This window comes from Pseudochaenichthys georgianus, chromosome 17 (genome assembly GCF_902827115.2).
Source record: "Pseudochaenichthys georgianus chromosome 17, fPseGeo1.2, whole genome shotgun sequence".
NCBI lineage: Eukaryota > Metazoa > Chordata > Actinopteri > Perciformes > Channichthyidae > Pseudochaenichthys > Pseudochaenichthys georgianus.
The window spans coordinates 12,561,354-12,588,738 of record NC_047519.1 but is presented as its reverse complement, the minus strand read 5'-3'; the positions used below and the strand labels follow the sequence as shown (position 1 = coordinate 12,588,738).

The window sequence follows — 27,385 nt, the reverse complement described above, 5'->3', positions numbered from 1 at the left end:
TTTAAATGGTATCAACCAAAGCATGGCTCTCCCAGGGAATGAATGGCTAAATATCTGTTTTATATATCATTCAAAAATCTTCTTGGTGAAAATCTTGGCAAACAAATTTGGATAGGGTTGATGGATTATGTAAAAACACGAACCATGATCCAACCAAGACCCTTTTTTAGCCTCTATTTATGTCATTACCTTGCATTGCTCTAGTGGTGCTAAAGGCATTCAGTGGTCTAAAATATAATAATAATTTAAATAAATCACTCCTAGCATTGTATTCACAGCAGAGCAATGTGTCTTTTTCTACAAATCTGCTAATTCCAATTGATTGAAAAGCAAAGTAATCTCATTCTGCTTTCAAATAATATGTTGACATTAGAGAACTTAAATTCACATTCCTGTTCAAGAGTTAGATGAGAATATCTATTCCACTCATTTCTGCATCATGCTGCATTCATGTCATCTAGTTCAGTCATCATTTTGAGAGGGGAATTTCCGACAATATTAAATTACTAATGCTAGAGGCTGGAAGATGTAGTTAAGCTATCATGAAGACTGGAAGCTACAGTATGAACCAGCTAGCTAGCTTGAAAAAACAACAAACAGCTATCTTAAGCCACAGTATTTTGTTTTGCTTCATACATTCCCCCAAAAATGTAATAATAAATGTACTTATACCCAGGGTTCAAGTTATGTGGGAGCCAATGGAGCACATACATCTGTGGTCGCTAATACATTACCAACAACCATTATTTTAAACACACATAATGCATGTGTCAATGTAATGAGTATTATTTAAAAACATGTTTTCCAAAATAACTAGGCATTCTCTTAAATGACAATATGCCTGCACTTCAACTCCAAGGTGCGCAATACATTGTTGCGCAATAGATGCCTGTGAGCGTGCTGCGCGAGCCGAGATGATGTGGTGTGCGTAGTTGAACCTTTTCATATTTAACTTAGTTTGTAGCAAGGAGAGGGCTGCTGCTGTGTTGTGTGTGTGTGTGTGTGCGCGTGTGTGCGTGCGTGTGCATGCGCGCACGTTCGTTTTTAAAGACCCCATAGAGCTCAGGTATAACTCGAACCCTGCTTATACCTTAAGAATTTAGAGGTTTCTGCTAATTATTTTTCTTTGATATTGCTGTTTTCCCTGCTCCCCGTTTTATGCTAGGCTTAGCTAATTGCCTCCTGGCTTTAGCTTCGTATACAGCACAAACATGAGAATGCCGTAGATCTTCGCATCTAATTCTCAGGAAGAAGTACACTGAGCGTATTTCCTTTCAACATTGTAACTGCTTTGAAAGTAAAGAGACTCTTTCAGTGCCTGTCGCAGATTCATGAAGTGGTGGCTTAATATAGCCACGCTGCTAGGAGCAGCCGTCCCAGAGGAGATCTACTGTTTTTACTTTAAGCATGCAATGTAATGGACTATTTATGAATGTTCATGTCAAATTTATTGTGGATTTATTTTCGTACAGGGATATGTGTATTCACATGAGTGTAGAAAATCCACACTGGTGCTTCTGTGTGAGTGTTACTGAGTGTGCTTTTGCTCCAGATGGTGCGTAAGCCCATGTTGCTCCCACAGTTATCAATGCAAACTGGAATTATGCAGACGCGCTTAAATTCTGCAAACAACCCTTAATTCTTTATTTAGATATTAATTAGTTTCCCTGTTACTTGGTGAAGCCCTGTTATTTCCCCAGACACCACGTATTTTTATAACTGGGGCATCTTCCGATTCATGCTGCATGTCGACGATGTACAGTACTGTAGAAGACTTGATTACATGATTGAAACAAGTTCATTAACTGAGACCACTGCAGTGTGCTTCACGTAGAGCATGATCATTAGCTAGCAGTTAAAAGACAAAGAAACTGTGCTTCATACCGTTTTTGATGTCTGTTTTAAATATCAGACCCTGCATTATATTATAGTCTTTGATTATGATGAAATATTAATAGTCTTGGAAACACTCTGTCTTTAAATTATACAATGTACAGCATTATCTTTTAGTAAACTGTTTGAATCCCACTGCTGGGTCCGGAAAATCATTAAGATCTGGATGATCTTCCTGCAATTGCAAATCATTAATTTACTCAAGAGGCATTTGGAAGAATACTATGGAGCCATGTGCTAAATCATATTAATGAATGTGTGACTAGAAAAATCATCAATCAGAGAACATCAATGTCTTTGTGTTTGCTGCGATTATTATGTAAACCTCATGTTCACTTGACATCCATTGTTGTTCACTTTCAGGATGATACAAGTGGCTGACTTGATTACTGTCGGGCTGCATCTAACAAATACGTTTTATTTTAAATTTGAGATGTAAAATATCAGAAACTAATGAACCCGTCTCAATGTGCCTAAGGTGACTTGCTCAGATATTTAAATATAAAAAAAAACAATTATTTTAATTTGTAAAATACTGTTCGATAACAAAAACAATATAGAAGATTACTGTTGTTACTGTGTCTTATTTTGGCTTCTGGAGTCCTAAACAGACGAAATAATTGCATTACTTTACTCCCACTTGCTTTTGGATTCAAGAACCAAAACAAAGCTGCATTGGCTGAGTCCCCTGATCATCTCGCTCCATTTAGTGGTTAACATTCATGTATTATCCTCTTCAGATTCCTTTTTGCCTCAATTCAACTGACTCCTGTGATACCCTTGTTGTTGACAACAATACTAATACAATAATAATTGTATTGTATTGTCTCATTGTCTCTCTCTGCATTTCTTCCTTCCAGTGCACTCCCATCATCGGCCATGGATTTGTGTTGGACAAGTACAAGTGCCAGTGCAGGAGAGGATTCTACCATCCAAGCAGAGTGGTGCTCAATGGCTTCAAAAGTAGGTTACAAATCCCCCCTGTGATATAAAAAAATACAAACTGCAGCAAACTGTCAGATCAAAACTTTGCATTTTTCAAAAGTAAAGCATTTGAGATTTAGGAGAAGAAAATAAAACACATTTTTTCAGCTGAGAGTCACACATCTTGTTTGATAATCTTCTTTTCTCTTTGTATGGGTATCCTGGGGCCTGTGAGGATATGACGCCTCAAATTTCAGTCAAAAGATTTTGACAGCTCTTATTGTGGAAATGTCTACTATGTATTTTGTCTGCGTTCTAGTGGGAGCCACAGGTGGATTCTGAAAAACAAACCTGTTGGATAATAAGATGTCGCTACCAACCCGGTATAGAATATAATTGGGAGGGATGAAACCCTCTTTTAATGGTCACACATTCAGAGAGCACACAGCACACACAGTGACATTTGGCCTCTGCATTAACCCACCACTAGTACCAGGAGTCTAGTACTAGGAGCAGTGGGCAGCTAGTGGGCAGCTAGTGTACAGCGCCCGGAGAGCAATGGGAGTGAGGGGGGAAGGGGGGTGTCCGGTGCCTTGCTCAAGGGCACCACGGCAGGGCAGCAGGTGAACTGAGACCTCTCCAAGTAGCAGTCCACACTCCATATTTTTTAGGTCTGGACTTGAACCGGCGACCCTACAGCTCCCAGTCCAAGCCCCTACTGACTGAGCCACTGCCGGACATCACGGCAAGACGTGAACATGTGACGATTTACCATGCTGGGAGACTTGAAGATGTCACGATTTCGTCCCTTCAAACGTGACAGTTACACAGTATTGTTAACATGGCCCAACCAGTGGAGAAATACCCGGAAATGCCAAGCAAATGCTGTACCACGACGGTCGGTTGTTATTGTCAATATTAATATAATAATGATTTATTTTTTAATAGTCACACTCGATTTCGCCGATTTTCTTGTTGCCCCAGCTAGTCGACACCTCTTTTAGCAGAAACAAAGGCTACATTAATGTATTAAATAGATGTTAATCCATGTGCGCAGTTGTGGAATTAACGGACGTGACGTTGTGCGATTGCGTTGCCAGGCAACAACTTGGGTTCATGTTAATTTACAAACTCTTCAACTAGAACCGTAGTTATATTTAAAAACATTTTAGAAGGCCTCATGAAATACTTTAATGTAAATTTAAATTTAAATGTGAAGGAATGTGTGTATAACAAAATACATCCGTCATAAACAATACCGGAAAAGATCCTCAGCATAATAAAAAAAATAAAATACAATAATGTGCTTTAACCACTAGGTAGTTCAGTAAATAATATCTTTAAAAACTACAAAAAAAATCCCTTTCTATCAGCTGTGCACCGTTAAGGTGTAAATACAGCCTATCTACCAATTGGATAAAATATAAAAGTCAGCCGAATTAGTGTTGATACTGCAAGGAGACGTATTGTGTGAAAAGAAATGTAAGATGTTGTTTAATTGCTGATATATTTATGATCCACGTCACGTTTTCAGTTTTGGCCGCAGTTCTTCCAGTTTGTCCAGAAGTCTTCTAATCAGGGGTCTATAAATAGAGAACTACAGCAGATCTGCAATATTTAATGCGGCCGAACCGTGTATTACAATGCTATTATGTGATGACTTTCAAAGAGACAAGCAAGCACACTCGGAATAAAGTATTATTTGATTTTTTTTTTAAATGTTTTCGGATTTCCCATCGCAAAAACATCATATCCCAACGTATCATTGCGGCTAAACCATCCAATCACCGAGCTGAGGATCTTGCCTACGTCTGTTTCCGGTATTGTTTATGACGGATGTATTTTGTTATACACACATTCCTTCACATTTACATTTTAATTTACATTAAAGTATTTCGTGAGGCCTTCTAAAATGTTTTTAAATATAACTACAGTTCGAGTTTGTAAATTAACATGAACCCAAGTTGTTGCCTGGCAACGCAATCGCACAACGTCACGTCCGTTAATTCCACAACCGCACACATGGATTAACATCGATTTAACACATTAATGTAGCCCTTGTTTCTGCTAAAAGAGGTGTCGACTAGCTGGGGCAACAAGAAAATCCAATAGTATGAAGCTGCAGCGTCGGAGGCTGCAGTCTCAGGACCGCACTCCTGGGACCGCACTCCCAGGACCCTAGTTGTTTTGCAACATCGCCACCTAGCGAATTGGATGACCGCAAAAGTACAACCAGCGAGTATTGAGTCTCATACACAGAGAGTCTCTTTAGACATTGTAATGCTTGTTATCAACCATCTAAAAATGCATGAAAATATGTTTTTCTTACAGAAATGTAATTATTATTATTAACAACAATTTGTTGTTATTATGTTTTTGTTTTTTAATAACAAATGTATTTTGTATGTCAGATATAAAAAGATAGTATTTTATATTTGTCTTATCAAATTTGACATACAATGTAAATATATATATATATATATATACCCTATATATATATTGTAGTAATAATGATATAATCTATTTATAATTGTAAATGTATATTGTATGTAGACATACATTTAGATGCATATTTTGTTAAAACAAAACTGTTAATTTAGTTTTTGGGAGAAGGGGTGGGATTAAATACGTGTAAACTCCTTCCCACGCCTTTTCGGATGTGTAATTAGGTAGATCATTTCCTTATATATATAATTTGTAAGTCAATAATATTTAGTTTGATACTGCTTATGTTTCTACAGAATCATAATTCTCTTGTTTCATTTCATTATTATTATAATTTGTATTGTATTACACGTTTGAAATAAATCAAATGTGTCTTTGAAGAGGTGCTAGATTACTCAACAACAACTGTTAGTGTGTTTATGCACCAGGCTGCAAAAGATAAACATGCAGTTCGAGAGGCATTTCAGTGCAGAATACATTTTTATTTATTGGGCACAATTTCCACACTGTGGATTCTTCACTGGGGTGAGGCGGGGTCTGCTGTTCCCTCAGCCACCAGAAAACAGCTCCAGCTGCAGTAGAATGTCATAAGACAATTACAATTCAGACAGAAAAATAACAAAACCTTCCTTAATTTAGCTGACCTTACTCTTAGTCAATCAACTTCATCTAGGATAGGAGAAGGCAGAAGTAAAGACACTTTATAAACGTACTGTCAAGCCAGTTGGGTCTGAAACGACAGATTCTAACCTACAGAATAGGCCGACATAATAACTGACTAAAACACCTCATGCAATATTACAAAACATGTCAAAAATGATGAGACTGTCTGATAAACAGTAAACAGGCAGTCAGCACAGTTAAGATTATTTACAATGAATTCAAATAGGAATACAATGACTATTAAAGAAGCATTTACACTGAAGACAGAACTTAGGCTACTGCTTATTTAATGTAGCGGACAGACAGATCATATTGAAATGCTTTTGTCATCCTTTGAAGTTTAATTAATTAGCTGTCTATAATTAATGATCAGGGTTGGGGAGTTTACTTTTTTTAAATGTAGTACAGATGACTAATTACACTGTTAGAAAAATGTAATAAGTAATGTAACTGACTATGTATTTGTATTGATATTATAATGTTAATTAACAGATGTTTGTTTGTATTGTCTTAAGACTATTATAGTTAACGTTAGCTAAGTGTAACCGGTCTGGTTTGACGCCACATGTGATCTCTGCGTTGTGTTGTGTAAATGAGAACGACTTCTTTCTTGCCAACCAGGATTTATTCTCTGTGCAAAACAGAATATAATAATTAAAGCAGGAAATGGCTTCATCAGCTTTCTAACTTCACACTTCTTCTCAGTGGGGCCTGAAGCTAACTCAGGAAAGTATACAGAGTTCTAAATAATACAATTAACAGATATACATCTATCCATGGTGGCAAACCGGCTTTTCTTTGTAAACCAATATATATAACCAATAATTTACACTTACATAACAAACAATACAATTTACAGTTACAAAACACAAAAAGAATACCCACATACCTGTGCAAAACAGAATATAATAATTAAAGCAGGAAATGGCTTCATCAGCTTTCTAACTTCACACCTTCAGTGGAAGAAAACACCCACATGTTAGGTTAGCATATAGCTAAACTTTAGAAAACTCTCAAACACTGTTTGAAGCGCTGCACATTATATAAACTACAGTCACACACGGCAACATATAGATATTAACTGCAAATAGGTTTGGCTTGTGTGAAGTGTAACATTAAACAATCTATTAACATATAAAATACAACATTTATGACACCACTCATTCCACTTACTTCTCCTCAGTGGGGCCTGAAGCTAACTGAGGAAAGCAGCGGGAGTCTGCAGAAATGTGCTGGTGCCAAGAGTACCAAAATAAAACGTACTTTTCAAAATAAAAGCATCTAAAAAATAAAGTTTTACAAATAAAGTATGGACAATGATTTTACTGAAATATAAACAAGTGAAGTTATACATCGGTTACATAAGCACACTTAATTTCAAGACACCGGAATTGTTATTAATTGTTATTGTTGTTAACAAATACAACTTTAAAAGCACTTCACATTACACACACTCTCTGCATTGTCGTTCATATTCATGTCTCCTGCTCGCGAGAAGATGGATCTTTATTAATCCCCCAAGGGGGAAATTCAGTTTCCACTCTGTCGTACACACACATGCGTTTTTATACAGATACATACAGTACACACAGTACACACTTTTTACATCATGCACATACATATACAAATACACACACAGTTATATGCACACATGCACATGCAGTTGAGAGGTCAGTTCCTTGGAATTTGAAGAAAAACCCTTGCGCGAATCGTTACCTGACATCCTATTCTTAATTTAACCATCACGCTAGATCAAGTGTTTCCATCTAGCATACAACCTATGTTTACCATAACTATGAGACTGAAATAAATAAGGATTACCATACAGACATGAATAATCTAATGTTCATGTTTGGTTAACTACTGCACAATCGCAGTTTGAAGGTTCAGAATGGTGAATTATAACAGTTTTTTTGAAAAACTTCTGGCTATCAATCTCTATTCCCTACGTTTTATTGCTAAAAAACAATGAATATGGGCTGCATATTTAAAAATCAGAACATGTACACATAACTTGACTTTGGACCTTTCCTCCACTGATGTTTTATCCTTTCACCCTTGCAGTTTTCAAGTTTTTTCCTAACTTTACCTCCCTGCTCGTGCTTTGGATTTTAATGACCATAGCTGACAGCTTGACAGAAAGCGAAGCAGTGTCCTCATGCTGAAAGCTTGGCCCTGATGAGCGAGATAATCAAGCAACTACGGCGGTTTTCATCCCTGACTCCAACAATACAGCACCCCAAGGGAGATGATATGCTAAGCTGCAGCTTTATTGTAATGCAGCGTGATGAGGCCTGTAGTCAAACGGCTGTGAAGAGACTCTGCATCTTCCAAACCCCATGCCGACCCCCTCATTACAAATCACTGCGGCTCAAATTGGGTCACAGTAGCTAGCGACCCTGAACTCCCCCCATGGAACCTGTCTGTTATTCCTCTGTGCACATCCCAGAAAACACACTAGACTGGAAACAGATGTTGTATTGTTCCCTAGCAACAGGCTAAAAGGACAGATATCAAAGCAAGGGAAAAGATTGAGGGAGGAAAATAAATAATTATTAGAAAATGTGCAACAAAGACATAAAGTGTGAGCTGTTTTGTGTTTCCTTCTGTGTGCACCATCACTATGCAACACCTCCCATTGTGTTACACTTGCGTCCTGTCAAGAGATAATTGCTAATTTTGATATAAGTGAAAGGTTTCCTTTTAAAAATGGTTTCTTTGGAATGATGCAGTAACAACAACAATAACTTTTCATTTTGATATACATGTTTGATTTATTTTGGTTGTGCTATAGGCCTACTTTCTATTTCATTGATGACGATTATCAGAATCCTGTTCGGTACAGTAGAGGTTTACAGTTGAACAGTTGAACTATATCATACAACTCGTACCAGAATCATATTCCAATGTGGGTACAGTTCATTTAAGTCCCTGAGCTTAATTAAGGCCACAAACCCACAAAGTATACATGCAAAGGCAACACCTATACCACTATAGTAAAAAATGCTTTTCAACAAAACAACAGCAGCTTGAAAGACGGGCAATCACCAGAAAAAAAATGTAAGCAATACAAACCTTCTAGAAAGATCACTCCTTAACTTAATAGGGTAACTTTTTCTTACCTTATAGCAGTGTTGTAGTCAAGTCACCAATTCACGAGTCCAAGTCACCCTCGAGTCACCACTCTTCGAGTCCGAGTCCAAGTCCGAGTCACCAAGGGAGAGTCGTAGTCGAGTCCGAGTCCGAGTCCAAGTCATCCTGTGCGAGAATTCACGAGTCCAAGTCCGAGTCGCGTCAATCAGTGCGCGAGTCCGAGTCGAGTCACGAGTCCCGAAAATCGGCACTCAAGTCCGACTCGAGTCCGAGTCCAGGACTCGAGTACTCCATCTCTGCCTTATAGCCTGTCTCAAGTTATGTTGACAATGGTTTGACCGTCTAAACTCCAGCGAAAGAACAAACTGTGTGCCCAGATGTCTTAAAGAAGACCAGTTTTCCACCTAATAATCACACAAATAGTCTCAGTGTAAACTAATGGGATACATTATTTAGATATGACCAATTTGTACTAAACGATCCTTAATTCTTGCTGTTGGCTAAAACATTGTAGTCAATATATAAAGATATGAGAATCTCTGAAGTGCATTTAAAATGGTCCAAGCTTATCAAACATTTGTCGATAGCATTCTCATCCAATGCATCTCTGACTTATATTATTCCTCGAACCTCCCGCTCACTTTGGAGTACTGATTTTTAACCAGACTTTTATCATGTTACATGGCTTTTTATTAAGCCTCAGCTTGGACTTTTTAAAATGTCAGGTTTGGCAGTTAAACTTATACATAAGTATAAGCAGGAGAAAAAAGATGTATTGCAGAAAACAAGGCAGATAACGAATACAGATATTAGATATTTACCAGACGCACAGTAGCTTTGCATCACACCCCTAATATGTAGCTACAACATCCTTCAGGCTGTTCTCTTACAGTCTTCGTAGCTATACCAGAGACTGCAAGTCATATTTCACAACAAACATGTGCATGTTGATACATCATTTTTTCCCTTAGGGTTAGGGTTAGTCATCACGTAACTTCCGCATGTAAGTAATGGCAGGTAGCTATTTTAAGTCATCCTTTAAACTCAAACCACCGTTTTCCTTAAACTACCAAATTACCCCTAACCCCAACCCTTTCCTATACAAACAGATATTGACACCTGTTGCTGTACATATGATAGCTTTAGCGGCCAACATCACAGAAAAGTCAAACAGATAATGAACTTAAAAGTAAACTTCCGCTGAGGCACCAGATAGCGTATCTTATGCAAGGAATAACTTAAATAATAACACTAAATAATAATAGATTTACGATAAACAAAACAGCAAGAAAACAAATGTTTAAATATTGAATAATATAAAGCAATATATAGCTCCAACAATAGCTTTTCGTAAGATATGATATACACATTGCATCCTGAACCAATAAAGCCAACAGTTTGCATGTCAGTGAATGATTGCATGCCAGAGAAGACCAACAGCTTAACTGGGTTTCACAGCAAACAGGCAAAAGACTGTGGACCATGAGTCATTTCGTATTCATGATCACCTCCTTCCATTCTTGTACTGACCGTTAAACACAGAGAGGCTAACTGGAAAATCTAAACCACTTTGTTTAATGTCTTGCATCAGTGACTGCCTGATTGCTTGATCAATTGTTTTTGTCTTTACATCTTAATCGATTCCTACGTGACATGTTTATTCATTAGTACTTTCTGAACATTCTTACGCAATGATGCTCTCATACAGACAACTTTAGCACAGTGTGTGCATACTGCATAAGCTCTGGGACATACAGAGGAATTACATGCTTATCAAACACAATTTTCACGAAGAGCTGCATCGTGTGTGTGTGTGTGTGTGTGTGCATGTGTGTGGTGGGGATTTGCGCTAAAGATTGACTCCAAATCCCCCCACAGCAGACGCGTCGCAGAGTGAAGAAATTCTATTTTTGGCATCGTCTTTCCCTTTTCTTTCCTTTGTAATTAATGAATTCCGGGTTTCAGGTGGCGCTTGGCAGAACTCATCCAGTCATGCTAGTGTGAAAACTCTCACAAAATATGTTGGAAAAAGTAATCCAGGGACTGATTCGATAAACCACATCCAAGTGGGCCACATGCTGGTATGACAACAATTATTCAGACCGCGAGAGATGAGAGGAGCGGTGTCACAGCGCTTTATCCCCTCCTTCATTATTCCCTCATCTGCCTAATTAAAGGCTGTGTTCTTGTAATTATCACCCGCAAGGCTTTGTGATTTAATGGATTGATGACTTCTACTCTTTAAAATTGATTAACTGAGTGTTTAATGAGAAGTCAGAGAGTGACAGCGAAACCACATTAATTACATTGAAAATCCTTAAAAACACATAAGATCAGTTTGATTAGATGTTACATTTTTAAAAGGCTCTGTTTAATCTTAGAAGTGTGTGAAGGCAGTATATGAGCAAACCCAGGATTTATATACCTGATTGTAAAGTGCTCTCTCGTCCTCAGGTAAGGAGCAGGGCTCTAACAGAGACGATTCCTCTGAGGTGTCCAGTAAGTGCCTGCCGTGCCGTGAGGGCTGCCCCTACTGCCGGGACGAGACCCCCTGCCTGGCGCAGGAGGACGGGGCCCTGAGGCTAGCTGTGGCCTCCTTCCAGGGTCTGTGCACGGTGCTGGACCTGGCCGGCATGGTGGTCATCTACCACTTCAGGAGGATGAAGGTGAGAGGACACAGAAGTCACTGTGCAGGAATGTTTCATTGTCATTTAGGCTGGTGACGTTGGGGTCCCCACTGCTTGTTTGATTCAAAATGTTCTCCCCAAACCCCTTTTAAAAGTGTAATTTGTCAAAAATGTTCTGTCATTGGAACTGTATATTGGAAAGAAGGATAGAAGAGATGTTAAAGTTAGCTTAAACTTGGAATGGTGGACTAGCTAAAGAAAGAACAAAAGGATAGTGGGACGTTCTATCTTGGAAAAAGAAACCGACTAACTTATTTTGAGGAAAACCCACAACCAGGACACACGTTTGGATTACAAATGGAGGATGCCTGTTTTAACAATGTTATGGGGAGTCAACACAGCAATATGCTGAAATGTTTTTCTCATCGTATGAGGTAAGTTTATGTTTACGTTTAAGGTAAGACAATTATGTAGCAAAAAGATAGTTAACTGATATTCTGTACACACTGTGAAGACCACTGAGACAAATGCAACATTTGTGATATTGGGCTATATAAATAAACATTGATTGATTGATTAACTGCTCTATAAGAAGTGTGAAATAAATGGCCATTGACCAGTTGAATAGGGACTAAAACTTTTGTCACATTACATGGACATATTTAAGCATGCATGTCCTGTTTTTGGTGCAATTTCCAGGCTGGCTCTGGTGGACTCACAATCCTCTTTTGTTCAACTTTGAATGAGCATGGGCCGCCGATTACTCAGCAGTTAGAGCTGGCAGCCCATATGTTGTCACCGCTGCCTATTGGCTGAACATTTCAGGCAATATCCTCCCCTCTGTCTCCCCCTTTCAACTCTAACATCTCCAATAAAGGCCCTCTGGCCCAAAGATACCTATACTTTATTATAAAAATTACTTAATTGAGCATTGCACTGTCAGCCAATAGATTAATCTATGAGCTCTATTTAGAAATGTAAAGATTGTTAATACCTATAAGTACGATTTAACATTACCAGATAATAGTTTGTGAAGGCCGTGCTCAATTTCACGCATTCTGACTCATGGGAATTGTAAAAAAAACTTTCTTTGGAGCTTGACCCATACTCAGGACTTAATGTAAGAAGATATAATCCTCTGCAGCTTGGATTTTTGGGTATAAAATATGATTCCCAAACTTTACGAGAATGCAATACCAAATCCGTGTCTGCAAACTATTTGTCCCCATTATGGGAAAACTAAGATTAATTCAACATATTTTTCAGACTTAATTACAGAAAGGCAAACAATCCCTCTGTGCATTGGTTGACACAGTAAATGGTTGTAAAATTAGACAAGATCCAGCAGTTCTATTTCACACATGGCTGCCCTCTAACTAAGGGCTCATTTATGTGTTGGAGAATGTAATTCTATACCACATATCTTTGTTTTTAATTAAAGACACTCCTTTTTTCAATTTGTTATTATTCCATTCTTAATCAACAATGACAAAGCTTACTCTCACCGCCAACATACCTGAGCTCTTTCCTTAAATCCACACAGATTTGTGTGCATAGTTGCATAATATCCACTCTGCTAATAAGATAAAGTTGAATAAAAATGAGCTCCTCGCGGTGTAGAGTAATTACCCCCCCCCCCCCCCCCCCAGGCAAACTTGGGTTGAATCTTATTCCTATGTGCTATTTATAGACGTTTGTGTATGTGCCTCAAAATCCCCTACATTTCTTCAGTTCACAAGAAATGTCCCCAGAGCCCTTTGAATGTGCATACACAACTGGGGAACTCCTCAAAGAGGTCATGTGTGTGATTAGAGCCTACCCAGAGAAGGTGCTGTTGTCAGTTTTATTATTTGAGGCAAAACCTCAGTCAAATATGCAACTCAGATTTATGTTTGCTTTTCAAGAGGCAATGATTTATTATTAGCATTTTTCAAATGGCAAAGAAGCTGGAGCTCCAACTCGTCACACACATCTGTTTACTGTAAGCAAACTGCGATGTCGGATTCACACCAAGGATTAGATGCATTTTCTGTTGACGTTTTTCTTCCATTTGGTTGCATTTCACATAATTTACTAAGCTGAGAAAAGATCTGATGACTTAGGACAAACAGTAAATACATTTCCCCTGTCAGTGATTTAATTATGTTGTTTCTCTTTCCCCATTAACAGAGCATCCGCACATCTGGTCTCATCCTACTTGAAGCCATCTTGTTTGGGGCTTTGCTGCTCTACTTCCCAGTAAGTCTGCACTCTCATCTTATATAGCACCAACAATTTTCTCAGTGTTTACTACTTTGGTTTTGATTTGTTCAAGTTATATTCCATAAAATGTCCTAATTTAGCCAAACATTGGTAAGTGGTGGCAACAGTGTGTGTGAGCTTTATTGGTCAAAAAATACCAAGTAGGACTGTTTTATGTTTTCACGTCATATTAAGCAGTGATTGTAGCACCATAGGCTGTATTAAATATCCCTGACAGGTTGTTGAAGAGTTGTTGTGAAGCTGATGCTCCTGCCCTCACTATCTTGTCGTTGAGAAAAGACAACTAGCAGCTAGCAGCTAGCAACCTTACAGCTAGCAGCTAGCAACCTTACAGCTAGCAGCTAGCAACCTTACAGCACCCACCCAGGACCTTGAGCCTTAATTTAATGTAACTGGTCATATATAAAACATGCTTTCTATAATAGTGTGCCTTAGTATTATATGAGTTATATTTTGTAATAATTATTTGGCACATAGTAGCTAGTAGTATCTTAGCTGTACAATATCAGCATATTTGTATCGCCGGTTATTACTGAGCCATTGTGCCTGATGCCTTTATGGAGAAGGTGGTAAGACAAATATGGAGGAAAGAGAGGAAGTGCATCTTTGTTGGAAGTACTGAGCTTCTGTCAGTCAGAGGGCTAGGTAAAGATTGGGCTAGTTAACATGTGAGAAGAATTAAAGAAACGAAAGCAACAGCACCCAGCTAGCAGATTTAGCGGATCATACAGAGAGCATTCACATCCAGGCTCAAGATTTGAGTAAGGAGCCTGGTCAGGATTAAGACAGAGAACCAGTTCAGGAACCTGTCTCATATCCTTACTCCTCTGACTCAAAGGGGTGAACCTGCTGCCACTGCTAGTTTGGTGGAAGTTGAAATTGCCTCAGAACCGCTGAACCTCTTACCACCGCTGATGAACTTCCTGCCATCACTGTCACCCAAGAGTGTACACTACTCTGCCAGATTGTACCAGCGGAGCAGTTTAGGGACAGACTCTGACAAGGTGTTATCCCTAACACTTCTTCTGGCCAGTGTTGCTGTCCCTACAGCAGACTTGAATGGCGACAATATGAGTGAAAGAAATCTCTCGTCTCCTCCACTTGATTTGCTGACACCTAGTTCTGAATCTTGTTCATTACCTACTTTTGAAATGGGCTTAGGGTTGGGGTTAGTTCTGTATTAACTTAGGTTAGTTCAATAACCTGTTCAGGATTGTTACATCAAAATGAAGGAGAGGTAAATGTGTATATTTTTAAATCAAATGTTACCCAAAATGGGTCTGTACAAGTGTCTCTCATTGCCTTTGTCAGCCTTTGCATTGTCTGTATGTGTGAGCGGGTCCAGGTGGGTAGGTGCCAGCGTGCGTTGAATAGGTGTGTATTTGCACTTGTGAACACAGCCCACAGTGCACCTGGAGTGTCGCGTCAGAAGCCCATCTTTCGCAGAGAAACAGATGGAAGAAACCTGAGCGCCATGTAAAGGGGAGATCAGATGTAGCCTGGGAATTCGCTCCCTTCAAATACTTTCACAGACTGCCAACAGTGAGCCACCGCTCTCCTCAAACACAAGGCCCGATGGCTGGATCATAGCCAGCTTTAGGACGGAAAAACAAATCTATTGAGAAGAAAAAGCTTTAACCGTCTCGGGATAAAGGTTTTTGTTTGTATTCTGAAGTTACTGGAGTGTTATCGTAGGAAATATTTCGATTAGAATAGAACGCCTGGTCTTTTTGGTGCAGCAGATACAGGTATTGTAGGTTTGTGACCACACTCTCTGCCCCTGTTCAACCCAAGGATAGCCAAAAATAGCTCCCTAAAAATATCCTGCAACTCTTGGATGTTCACACACACTTGGAAACACTCAAGGGTTTTTCTACATCTCCATCCTCCCCCCCCTGCATTACTCAGCACCTTCTCTGCCTGTCTCTACCCCCACCCCCCCCATGTTCTTCCTTTCATTACTCCTCTGCTTGTTCTCCCGCCGCCTCACCTTTGTGTCTGTCTCCTCTCCCGCAGTCTTATCGTTTGTTGCTGCTGCTGTTTCTTTGTTTCTGCCACCACAAGCCTCCTCAGCTTAGCTTGGCGCAGCTGCTCGGCTCTGCTCGATGCATTTTTAAACAGTCCATCAAGTTCTAGCACAACTCGTTTTAAAAATACATCTGCTGATTAATTGATGGAGGAGGCATTGGAGGTTGGATGCTAACCAGGAGGGCCACCTTCTCTTCTGGGCGATGTCAAAAATGTGGCCTTTTATCGTGCAGTCCCCGTGGGTAGCACTGCAGAAAAAGGGTGTGTTGTGTCTCCCTATCAAAGTGTATGTTTGTGTGTATAGGCACAAGAGTGGCTTTAGATCTCCAGATTTCCCTGTGATTGTGCATTTTTGCATGGATTTGCATTTCTTCATCTGTACGTGGGTGTAGGAAACGGCGTGGCCTACTTTTACCTCGTGCCGGTATTTGTGGAGGAGATTTATTGTCTCGGTCCGTTATGTGGACCAGAGAGCTGGAAGGGGGGGTGCTTGGAGATGGAGGTGCCAGGGAGGATGTGCCTGGTGATTTGTTGCACTCTTATGGGTTGGCAACATTGGGTCTGTTTATTCTCTCTCTGCTCTTGAGACTCTTATTTCTTTGTGTATTAGTCTGCTCTAGTATTTGATCTAGCACTAACATTAACTGTTTTTTCAAGCAAGCATTATGTTGCTTCACAGAAACAAAAGAATACTTCAGGATTACTTGGAGTCGGAATATTAAAAATGACAATTGTTCAATTATGAAGTCAGTCATCATTGGATTGAATGACTAGATGTAATTTGACAAACCCAACAGTGTTGCTAGATTTCCGATGATTTTTGTATTTGTATAATTATTTTTGTATTAATAATCAATAATAGATGTTATTTCTCCTGCTGCTCCAGACTAATTTAAAGAGAGTTTTAGAGATTAACTGATGCATCCATGGGCAATAAATCAGAGCTTGAGAAAAATTATGCTGTCAGACTGATTGGTTATTACCCCATTTCAAGCATCATATAGTCAACGTACTTAAAGGGACCCTATTTTGCTCATTTTTAGGTTTCATAATTGTATTTTGAACCTGTACTGTGACATGTTTACATGCTTCAATGTTCAAAAAGTGCTTTATTTTTCTTATACTCTCTGTAAAATAACCTATTTTGTTGGAGGGAACTTTGGGATTTTAGCCTGTGCAGGCCATTAACATGCACACAACCTATAACACAATACAGGAAGGGGAAACCCCAAAGAACATAATAGGGCCCCTTTGAAAATGATGTGGTTAAATTCCTCAGAGGGTAACACATGTGTTTTAATTAGGGCTGTCAGTCGATTAAAATAGTTAATCGCGATTAATCACACATTTTGTATCTGTTCTAAATGTACCTTAGAGGAATATTTTTCAAGTTCTTAATACTCTTATCAACATATGAGTGGACAAATATGCTTAATGCAAATATTTGTTTATTATCATTTGAACAATGACAAATATTCTCCTGAATATTTTCAATACAACAACCTGGAACCTCTCTCTCTCTCTCTTATGGCGCGTTTCCACTGCAGCGGGTAGCTCGCTTTAAGCGTGCCGAGCCGTGCGGGCCCCGTTTTTGGTTGCGTTTCCACTTGGCCTAGTTTTGGCCCGGGGCTACTTTTTCACCTTTTTTCTGGCCCGACTAAATCGTGGTTCTAGGGCCAGGAACAACCAGGCTGAGTCGGGCTGAGTATGCTAAACTAGAGAGAGGATCGCTGGCAAGGGGGCTACAACTACAACAAGATGAACATATTTGACCGTGATTTAATTGTAATACACGTTTCAAAATGATGCCGAAGTAACAACATACTGATACCGGTTAGTAAAAACCATGAATTAATGCTTTGACAAGTCTGCAGACAGACGGCAGGCGAAAAACCCTTTTAAAATGCGTGTTTTCTAAATGTAGCTTGGCTAAGCTAACGTTGTATATGCTCCGACCGTCCACACTCACAGCAACGGCCTATACAGACATAAATAAAGCAGCGACTGTATTCACCATGACACAGGCAGTCTGTGGTTTGTACTTGTTTAACTTTTGTCTAGTTTCTGAACAGATATGAAGAGCTGTGAGCTCTGAGTGCTAAGAGCTAACGGCTGTGTTGTTTTTTGGGGCGCTCATTGAAGATGACGTCACGGCTCCGCCTACACTGTGTTACTATAGTTACTGCCCCAGTTCCTAAACTGTAATGGAAACGCAGCATTAAAGTGAGCCGGGCATAATAAGGCCTAACCAAACCGAGCGAGGCCGAGCGAGGGCTGCAGTGGAAACGCGCCATTACACTCTCTCCCAACCCTGTGTACTTCTTAGCACTGAGCCAGTTGCTCAAACAGACAAGCCTGTTTACAGTTGTCGGCGAAATGCCACTCCTCTGTCTTCATAACAGCAGGGGCGGTTCTAGGGGGGGGGCCAGGGGGGCCAGTGCCCCCCTAACACTGACCTCTGACCCCCCTGTGGCCCCCCTAACAATGACATTTAAAAAAAAAAAATGTATATTTTCTGGTACCGCAGGATTTTGTTGCTGTAATGTGAGATTGTGCAGACACCCTTATGTAAAGTAGAGATGTAACTGTTCATTGCCTTTATTTTTATATAAATATGGTGTTAGTGCAAACATTGCACTATAACTTAAGCTGAAGCTAACAGTAATAACTATAAGATCTATCTGAAATAAATAAGTGTACTGAAACAAATACCAATAACTGTATTGCATTGTTTTCTTATGCGCAATTACTTCATACTGTCTAGTTCTCTTTTTCGTCCTGCATTTATTATGCCCCCCTCAGAAAATAACTGGCCCCCCAGTGGCCCCCCCAGTCAAATTGGTCTAGAACCGCCACTGCATAACAGTCAAAGCATGAGACTGAAGTTCCCACTGTGGGTCAAAATAATGCGCTGTGATGTGCAGTCGACACGTTGGATGGGATCAGAATTATCTAAAGCAGCCCCTCGTCCTCCACAATGTTAAACTGTAGCCACCCATTTAGCTATCGCTGTTGTTGTCCAGGCGTCTCCCCGGCAAACTTTCAAGCGTGGTCTGCCACAAGCGAGCGGCAGGAGCGGGGCTGTCAGCATCAGCTGTGTGCTTGGCTTGCTGTTTAAATGCCTTTTTTTGTATCCATATCTCTCGCTAGAATCTCCCACCATCCAACTAACAACAACAACAACAACAACAATGTCAAGCCTTTGGGCTCTGAAACTACGGGACGGGCCGAGGACAAATACACATGCGTTAATCGCACGTTAAAATACCGTTAAATCGTTAAAAACCCATTTGCGTTAACGCGTTATTAAAGCGTTAACTTGACAGTCCTAGTTTTAATACATACTTTGTAAAATTGCACATACAGCTCTGAAAAGAATTAAGAGACCACTGCAGCATTATCAGTTTCTCTGGTTTTTACTATTTATAGATATGTGTTTAAGTAAAATGTACCTTTTTTATTTTATTATATAAGCTACTGACAACAATTATCTGCAAAAGCTCTCAGACACAAAAAGTGGGCAACCTAGCATTTAGCAGCTTAAGATCCAGATATTCTTCCAAGAAGTTGGTGGGGACCAAAACAGAGCTAAAAGGGGAGAGAATACTGGGCTTGTATTCCTCAGGTGGCCAGGTTAGGAGTAAATGTTGCCACTGTTTAGCAAATTAACTTCATAAGTTTACAAGATGTTGATTGTATTTATAGACAACAGTTTGTTATGCTGCCCTCAAGCAGCCAAACAAATATACAAATGCAGATTAAAAAGAATACCTCAGTATATTAGAAAAAACCTACAAATGAATCTTCTGAGATAGAGATAAAAATATGTATACCATTCTCATGTATGTGTCACGATCTGTCTGTATTGTATTTTGTCTTGTCTTTTTCTGTCCTTTGTTTCATGTTTTATTTTGAAAGGTCTTCACCCTCCGTCTTGCCTGTTTCTGTCTGCGTTGTGTCTTGTTTAAATCTGTCTGTGGTTCCCTGTCGTTAGTTTCCCTGGTGTGTCTAATTTACCCGAATGTGTTCACCTGGTGTCCCTGTGTTTTCTCCTCCCTCCTCACCTGTGTCTTGTTTGTATTTAAGTTCTGGTTTTTCTGTCTGTCTTTGTCGGTTCGTCTTGTGTCATGACTAGTTCGTCGGTGAGTGTTCTGTTTTGTCTTTGTTTATCACCAAGCCTTGAAATAAAGGAATTTTCACTTTATTCTGCATTTGGGTCCTGCCTGCTTCACACACCGTAACATTACGAACCGACCATTATGGACCCAGCAGACTCAGCCCATTTTATGCTACAGGCGGAATGTCTTGGATACTCTCTGGAGTACATTTTTTATACGTGGAAAGGCGCCTCATCTAGACGGGGTAGAGAGGCTGCGTTGAAGGAGGCACGTCAGGGGGTTGCTCGCAAGCCGTGGCTCTGGAGCTTGTTGCCCGAGTGGCTTAGGGTTTTCTCACGTAGCCCTGAGTGCCAGTCTTCATGTTCTGACCCTTTCTTGGGGTCTGGTCTGGTGTTTGGAGGTCCACGAAGCCTCCAAAAGACTCCTAAGAGACGCAAGGCCAGGGTTTCAGCCCCAGTTCAGGCTCCAGAACCGGCCTACAAGGCCATGGATCCATACACCAGTACCGGCCCACGCAGCCATGCTTCCATTCTCCATTACCTGGCTTACACAGCCAGGGTCCAGGCTTCCGCTCCGCGCCCAGCAGCAATGGTTTCGACTCCAGAACCGGTCCCCACAGCCATGGTTCAGGCTCCAGAACCAGCCCATGCAGCCATGGTCCCTGCTACAGAACCGGCCCACACAGCCATGGTCCCAGCCCCAGTCATGGCCCCAGCAGCCATGGCTCCGGCCCCAGCAGCCATGGTTCCGGCTTCAGTACCGGCCCCAGTAGCCATGGTCCCAACTCCAGTTTCGGCTCCAGAACTGGCTCTCCGGCCGACGCCAGCTCCCCGTGTCCTGTCGGCGTACCGGCACCCCTCCAGTTCCCTCTCGAGTTCCCTCTCGAGTCTTCTCTCAAGTTCCCTCTCAAGTCCCCTCTCGAGTCCCCTCTCGAGTTCCCTCTCGAGTTCCCTCTCGAGTCCCCTCTCGAGTTCCCTTTCAATTCATCTCTCGAATCTCCTCTCGAGTTACCTCTCGAGTCCCCTCTCGAGTCCCTGTTCAAGACACTTCTCAAGTCCCCTCTCGAGTCTCTTCTCAAGTCCCCTCTCGAGTCTCCTCTCGAGTCCCCTCTCGAGTCTTCTCTCAAGTTCCCTCTCAAGTTCCCTCTCGAGTCCCCTCTCGAGTTCCCTTTCAATTCATCTCTCGAATCTCCTCTCGAGTTACCTCTCGAGTCCCCTCTCGAGTCCCTGTTCAAGACACTTCTCAAGTCCCCTCTCGAGTTCCCTCTCGAGTCTCTTCTCAAGTCCCCTCTCGAGTCTCCTCTCGAGTCTCCTCTCGAGTCCCCTCTCGAGTCCCCTCTCAAATCACCTCTCGAGTTACCTCTCGAGTTTCCTCTCAAGTTCCCTCTCAAGCCCTCTCTCGAGTTCCCACTCAAGTCCCTACTCAAGTACCGTTGGAGGTTCCGCCGGGGGTCCTGCCAACCCTATGTCCTGTCCCGTTGGAGGTCCCGCCGTCTACTCTCCTGCCGAGGGTCCTGCCAACCCTTTGTCCTGTCTCGTTGGAGGTCCCGCCGTCTACTCTCCTGCCGGGGGTCCTGCCAGTCCTGTGTCCTGTGCCGTTGGAGGCCCCGCCGACAACTCTCCTGCCGGGGGTCCTGCCAATCCTATGTCCTGTGCCGTTGGAGGCCCCGCCGACTACTCTCCTGCCGGGGGTCCTGCCAACCCTGTGTCCTGTCTCGTTGGAGGCCCCGCCGACTACTCTCCTGCCGGGGGTCCTGCCAATCCTATGTCCTGTGCCGTTGGAGGCCCCGCCGACTACTCTCCTGCCGGGGGTCTTGCCAACCCTGTGTTCTGCCTCGTTGGAGGTCCCGCCGTCAACTTTCCTGCCGGGGGTCCTGCCAATCCTGTGTCCTGTGCCGTTGGAGGCCCCACCGACTACTCTTCTACCGGGGGTCCTGCCAACCCCATGTCCTGTTTCGTTGGAGGCCTCGACATTGCATGTCTCGCCGGGGGTCCTGCCAACTCCTTGTCCTCTTCCGTTGGGAATCTTGCCGACACCTGTCCCACCGGCTCTGGTTACTGTCCGGTCAACACCGGCTCCTGCCCGGTCCCCTGAGAGCTGTAGTCTTCGCCCCTCCTCGAACTCTGCCTTGCCCCCAGGCCGTCCGCCCGAGAACCCCTTTTTGAACTCTGCCTTGCCCCCGGGCCGTCTGCCCGAATTCCCCTTTTTGAACTCTGCTTTGCCCCCGGGCCGTCCGCCCGAGATCCCTTCCTGGTCCTCTGCTTTGCCCCCGGGCCGTCCGCCCGAGATCCCTTCCTGGTCCTCTGCTGTGCCCCTGGGCGGTCAGCTCAGTCCCGTCCTCCTGACCCCCTCCACCCACCCTGGTGGCCTAGTGATACGTTTGTTTATCACCTAGCCTTGAAATAAAGTAATTTTCACTTTATTCTGCATTTGGGTCCTGCCTGCTTCACACACCGTAACAGTATGTGCATGAAGGGGGGCAAACACTAGCATAAGAAACATGGGGAAACATTAGCATTGCTTTGTCTGAAAAAAGTAAATACCTCACAATGCTTCTAAAACTGACTTGTTGGTTAATCCTTCCAAACACAAACGTGTAAATGTGTAGCCTTCGGGAAAGTTAAGCACTGTGTACCTATTTTTTCATGAACTACAGCACCTTTCGTTGTGTTGCCAGATACTGTTGGTGTTGTCAGCACAATGGTTCGCTTGCAAACAGTCACTGCACACTATTGTTGCTAGTTATCATTACCTTATCATATCATCAAGGTTCAAATATCCTAGTGGAACATAAACAACAACAAAAAGATGTTGGAAAGAGAAAGCTACCTCGCAAGAAATTTCAAATCTTTATGCTTAGATTATCACCTCTTGGTTTGGTGGCTTTTACAGCTACAACAATAAAGTTTCTTAGCTCCAACAACCGCCAAGGTTCTCACATAACTCTTTGAAAGAAAGTAATTACTATTTCCCCGATTGTTGATCTATTCCTTGAAAAAAAAGAAGAGGAAATGTCAGTAAAGCATATGGTCAAGCTATGAGTCATGCCAAGCTGCTTTCAACATAATTACTGAAATGTAAGAATGTGTATTTGTCAGAAATATGGATGGATTATTTTGGTTATAAATAACTTTCAAAATGATTATGGAACCTTTTCTTTTAATACCAGATACCAAATAATTTATACAATCCTGAGCTGCAACGGTGGGCTACATAGGTGGCGGAGCATTGAAAGGAACAGCTATAATTCCTGTTCTTGGGTATAAAATGGACTTGGCTCCCCGCTTTCTCGTGACCGGCATACTAATTAATGAATTTGGCGCAGCGAGGTTTTGATGAGGATTGTGGATGGAAGGAAACTGTTGCTTTAAACTCTGTGACAAATTCTTAATCAGGAGGTGAGAGAAATGTCTGTATAGAGCTGAACTGAGAGTAGATGGACTGAAGGCTAGACATAGGGACGCTATGACAGCCTAAATGCACACTGAGTCACTTGTCATTACACAAACATGGTCAAATGGTGATGATAAAAGCAAGAAACACGCTGCGGTGGAGTAAATTGCTCATTTTAACGTAACCCTAGCTCAAAACATGCTCACTGTGATTCAACTTGAGAATATATTTAATTCAAACTTCCTGAATAGCTGTTAAATATTTTCATTTTATAATAATTTCTTTGTGCCATACCATTTACCCTGCATTTATTTTGGAGGTCACACACAAGTAAACAATTTAATCCATTACACAACCCTAACCCTTAGATATTATGTTTGCTTTGAACACATATTACAGCCAGAATGCTACACCCTCAGCGTTGTTTTTTTAGTTGAGGCAATAAAGGTTTGAGGTGTTGTTGTTGCTAAGGCTTAATTACTCTGGATAGCTGCTGTCTCTCGGATGATGAGGCCTCTTAAGAGCTGGGACATATTACTGGCTGTACTCCACTGGGATATGTTTATCTGCATCTGTAATGATATTCAACTTGCTGTCAGAGGCAATGTGATTGAATGGAGTTCGAATTGATCCGGGCTAACATTGTAGCTGCTCCATCAACACTCAACCGTCATCTAAATAAGGTTTAAATATGGCAGAGAGGTATTGTTCAGACAAATATATATATAGCATTTAAAGCTATATAGACTCACCAACATTTACGATTGTTAATGGTCATGTCAAGTGACTAAAGGTGGATTCACTTACCTGTTTCTCTATTTCGTTGGTGACAGTAGGAGAATCTCAACATCGACAGCTTTAGTTTGTCAGCATCAATGTATACTTGCGTGAATAGACAAATGGCTCCCATTGTATGTAAACTTGCCACATGAAAAATGTTCTCGCCTTCCGTGTACAATCACCCAAACAGACTTGACAGGGGAAAAAATAGCATTGTTTGATACTTCTTCTGTTTAGAAATAGCTGTAAGATGTGGCAAAGCATTGATTTATAATTAGAAAAAAAAAAATGTGTAACTACTTCTCTGAGACAGTATGTCACGTCTTTATTGTAGGTCTTGTTTTTTTTTATTATTTCTATGATTGTTTTCAATAAAGAAATGAAGAGAAACACTAGAAAATAAGCTGAAATTGAAATCTGTAAGTATAAAATACTTGCTAGAGGGAGGCTCGAGGCAGAAGAGCCTCGGTTTTTATGTTTTATGCTGCTCACTGGCTGGCTTAGAGTATTCAGTTGAATCATCTGTCAGTGCTTTGAAATGTGGGACCTGGTATAAAGATGCATCATGAAGGGATTTATTTGATTGCATTCATCATTCATCAGGCGTCTTACATGCATGTTTTGTGTGAACTGATGCAGAGCACATTTGAACAGGCTGACTCAGAAAGCGGTCATTCTTTCACCTCGTGGCGGATGTCTATCCATCAGGTGAGCCAGGCAGCTTTCTTTGCGTCAGTGGGTGCTCAGAGTCACTGCACAGGTTCTTTCTGCTTCACTCGGGTCACTGGAGATTTGACAAGTAGCGCCCCGCTGAGCCATACTATTCAAATAAAACGCAGCTGTAACAATAGTGCAAATGGGAGCTCTGAACTGTACAGCTTGACATGTGAGACTATTTCTTAGAAAAGAAGGAAAGGCTGACATTTTAAGAACCATTTAATAAAGGTATTTTTAAATTCAAATTACATAGAAACCATACAAAAAGAATGTTGGCTGTATATGTGCACATACAGAAACATCCATGTCTTGAAAATACAAAGGAACAAGGGATGTTAACGCTTACGATTATTGTGGAAAACGTATCACGTAAAAAAAGGAAGATTAATCACAATATGAAGTTTGATCCCAACTTCCAGCACGTATTTTTAACATTAAATGTATTTCATAAGCCAAGATAAGCACAAACTACGACTAAAGACCATTGGACATACAGTAAGTGAGCAGTTTAACGTCACACCTAATCCATGACCAATGGCGACTGCACTCGTTTGCTTTCGCTGATTAAGATGCGCTAGTTTTTGAAGTTGAGTAGGAGTGGGAGAAGAAAGACACTGTCATCACAAATGATAGTGCTCGCAATGTGAACACCCCTATAGAATCCTAGGATGTGTTGCGCACATTAAACAGAGCGTGATCACACCGGCTTTGATGCTTAGGCAAGTGTTGTAATATTGTTAGACTTCATCCCAATAATTAAATAATCAATCATGATTAATCATAGATTATTTTTGTGATTAACGCAATTATATTATTTAATCGATAGACACCACTCAAATGAACATGCAAACAATCACACCAGTGATAGAACAACTAACCCTTCAGACTCTAACAGCTGATGTGCTCTGGCAGCTGACATGTGAATAACATGTTTAGTTAGGGGATTTCTGCCTCCTGCTCTGGTTCTCACATATTGTCCTCTGATTCCTTCTTATACGAATATCAGTGTGCCAGCAGTGGGTGTGCCATGCTCTGTTTGCAAAAAAAAGAATATATATAATGTGTGTGTCTGTATCCCACTGCAGGTGATGATCCTGTTCTTCCAGCCCAGTGTGTTCCGCTGTATCCTCCTGAGGTGGGTGCGCCTCCTGGGTTTCTCCGTCATGTACGGCACCGTCATCCTCAAGCTGTACAGGTAGGCCTGGAATCATCTTGAGGCATTTCCTGTTCGTCTACTTCCTCCCTCCTCCTCCCTCCTCTCTTTTCTTCTTCTTAATTTCCTCTCCTTGCCTCTTCTCCTTATCTTATTTGGTCTCCGCTCCATTTCTCTTCATATATTTTCTTCATTTATCTCCTTGTTGCCTTTATGTCTTTTGCTTTTCTTCTCCTCTCGCCATCTCATAACCTCTATTGTCCTCTCTTCCTATCTCCTCTCCTCACCTCGTCTCCTTTCCTTTCTTCCCATCTCCTCCCCTCCCCTCATCTCCTCTCCTTTCTCAACCTAATTTCCATTTGTTTCATTGCCTCTCACCCCCTTTACCGCCTCCTCTACTTTCCTGACCCATCCTTTCCTTTCCTCTCTCCTTTCCTTCCCACATCCACTCTTCTTTCTTCTTTTTATATACTTTTGATTATCACCTCTCCATTTTCCTCTCATATCTCCTCTCCTTTACTCACCATCTTCTCTCATTTCCTTATCTCCTTTACCATTCCTTTCCCTGCCTCATCTAATCTCCTTTCCTTGCCTCAACTCTCATCCTGTCATCTCCTCCTATCTCCTCATATGCCCTTCTCACATCATCTCCTTTCCTTTTCTTTCCTGATCTCCTTTCCTCTCCTGATATTAATGTGCCCTATGTTAGCCTTTTTCAGTTTCAATAATTCCGCCTCTTCTCAGTCTGCACTCACACAGATGTGCACGAGGTCCATAAGCACATTTGAATTCCTCTCTGTGCTTCCTGCTGAAGTATCTATTCTTAAACACACTCACTTCTTGCTCTCCAGCTCCGGGCGAGTGTTGCCGATATAGTAGAAGGAGGCCAAAGGCCAGCGAGAGTGTTCCCTTGGTAAAATTACCAATTCGATTTTTTTCCCCGGGCTCGCTGTGTGTGAAGTGTGCCCCGGGGCCAAGCTCTTACAGCCCGGTCCCGTTGAATATATCAGAGATAAGATAGATTTGTCACAGTCTTGTCGAAGAGAGAGCAGATCGGTGCAGCGCAGAGACCATAAAAAGAGAAGTGACTTTTTGTAGAGAGAAAAGCTCTCCTTACCCAGCATCAGATTACTTTAAAACTATTCTGGCTGATGAGTTGCATTTTTATTTCCCTTTTCAGAGGCGCTGTTGTGTTTTGCATGCAGTGGAGATACCGTGCAAATACTGACTCACTCTCCATGCATTAATTTGAATGTTTGTTCGAATTTGTTTAACCATCACTGAGATTA

General features: G+C 41.4%; 1 protein-coding gene across 1 annotated transcript in view; it reads left to right on the top strand.

Moving 5' to 3' along the window:
• gpr158b (G protein-coupled receptor 158b) overlaps positions 1 to 27,385 on the top strand; it is a 128,015-nt gene that overhangs the window by 57,225 nt on the left and 43,405 nt on the right. Inside the window, exons 4-6 of the mRNA XM_034103614.2 lie at positions 11,473 to 11,684; positions 13,815 to 13,883; positions 26,029 to 26,138. Of these exons, the coding sequence (XP_033959505.1) occupies positions 11,473 to 11,684; positions 13,815 to 13,883; positions 26,029 to 26,138 (391 nt within the window). The remainder of the gene's footprint in view (positions 1 to 11,472; positions 11,685 to 13,814; positions 13,884 to 26,028; positions 26,139 to 27,385) is intronic.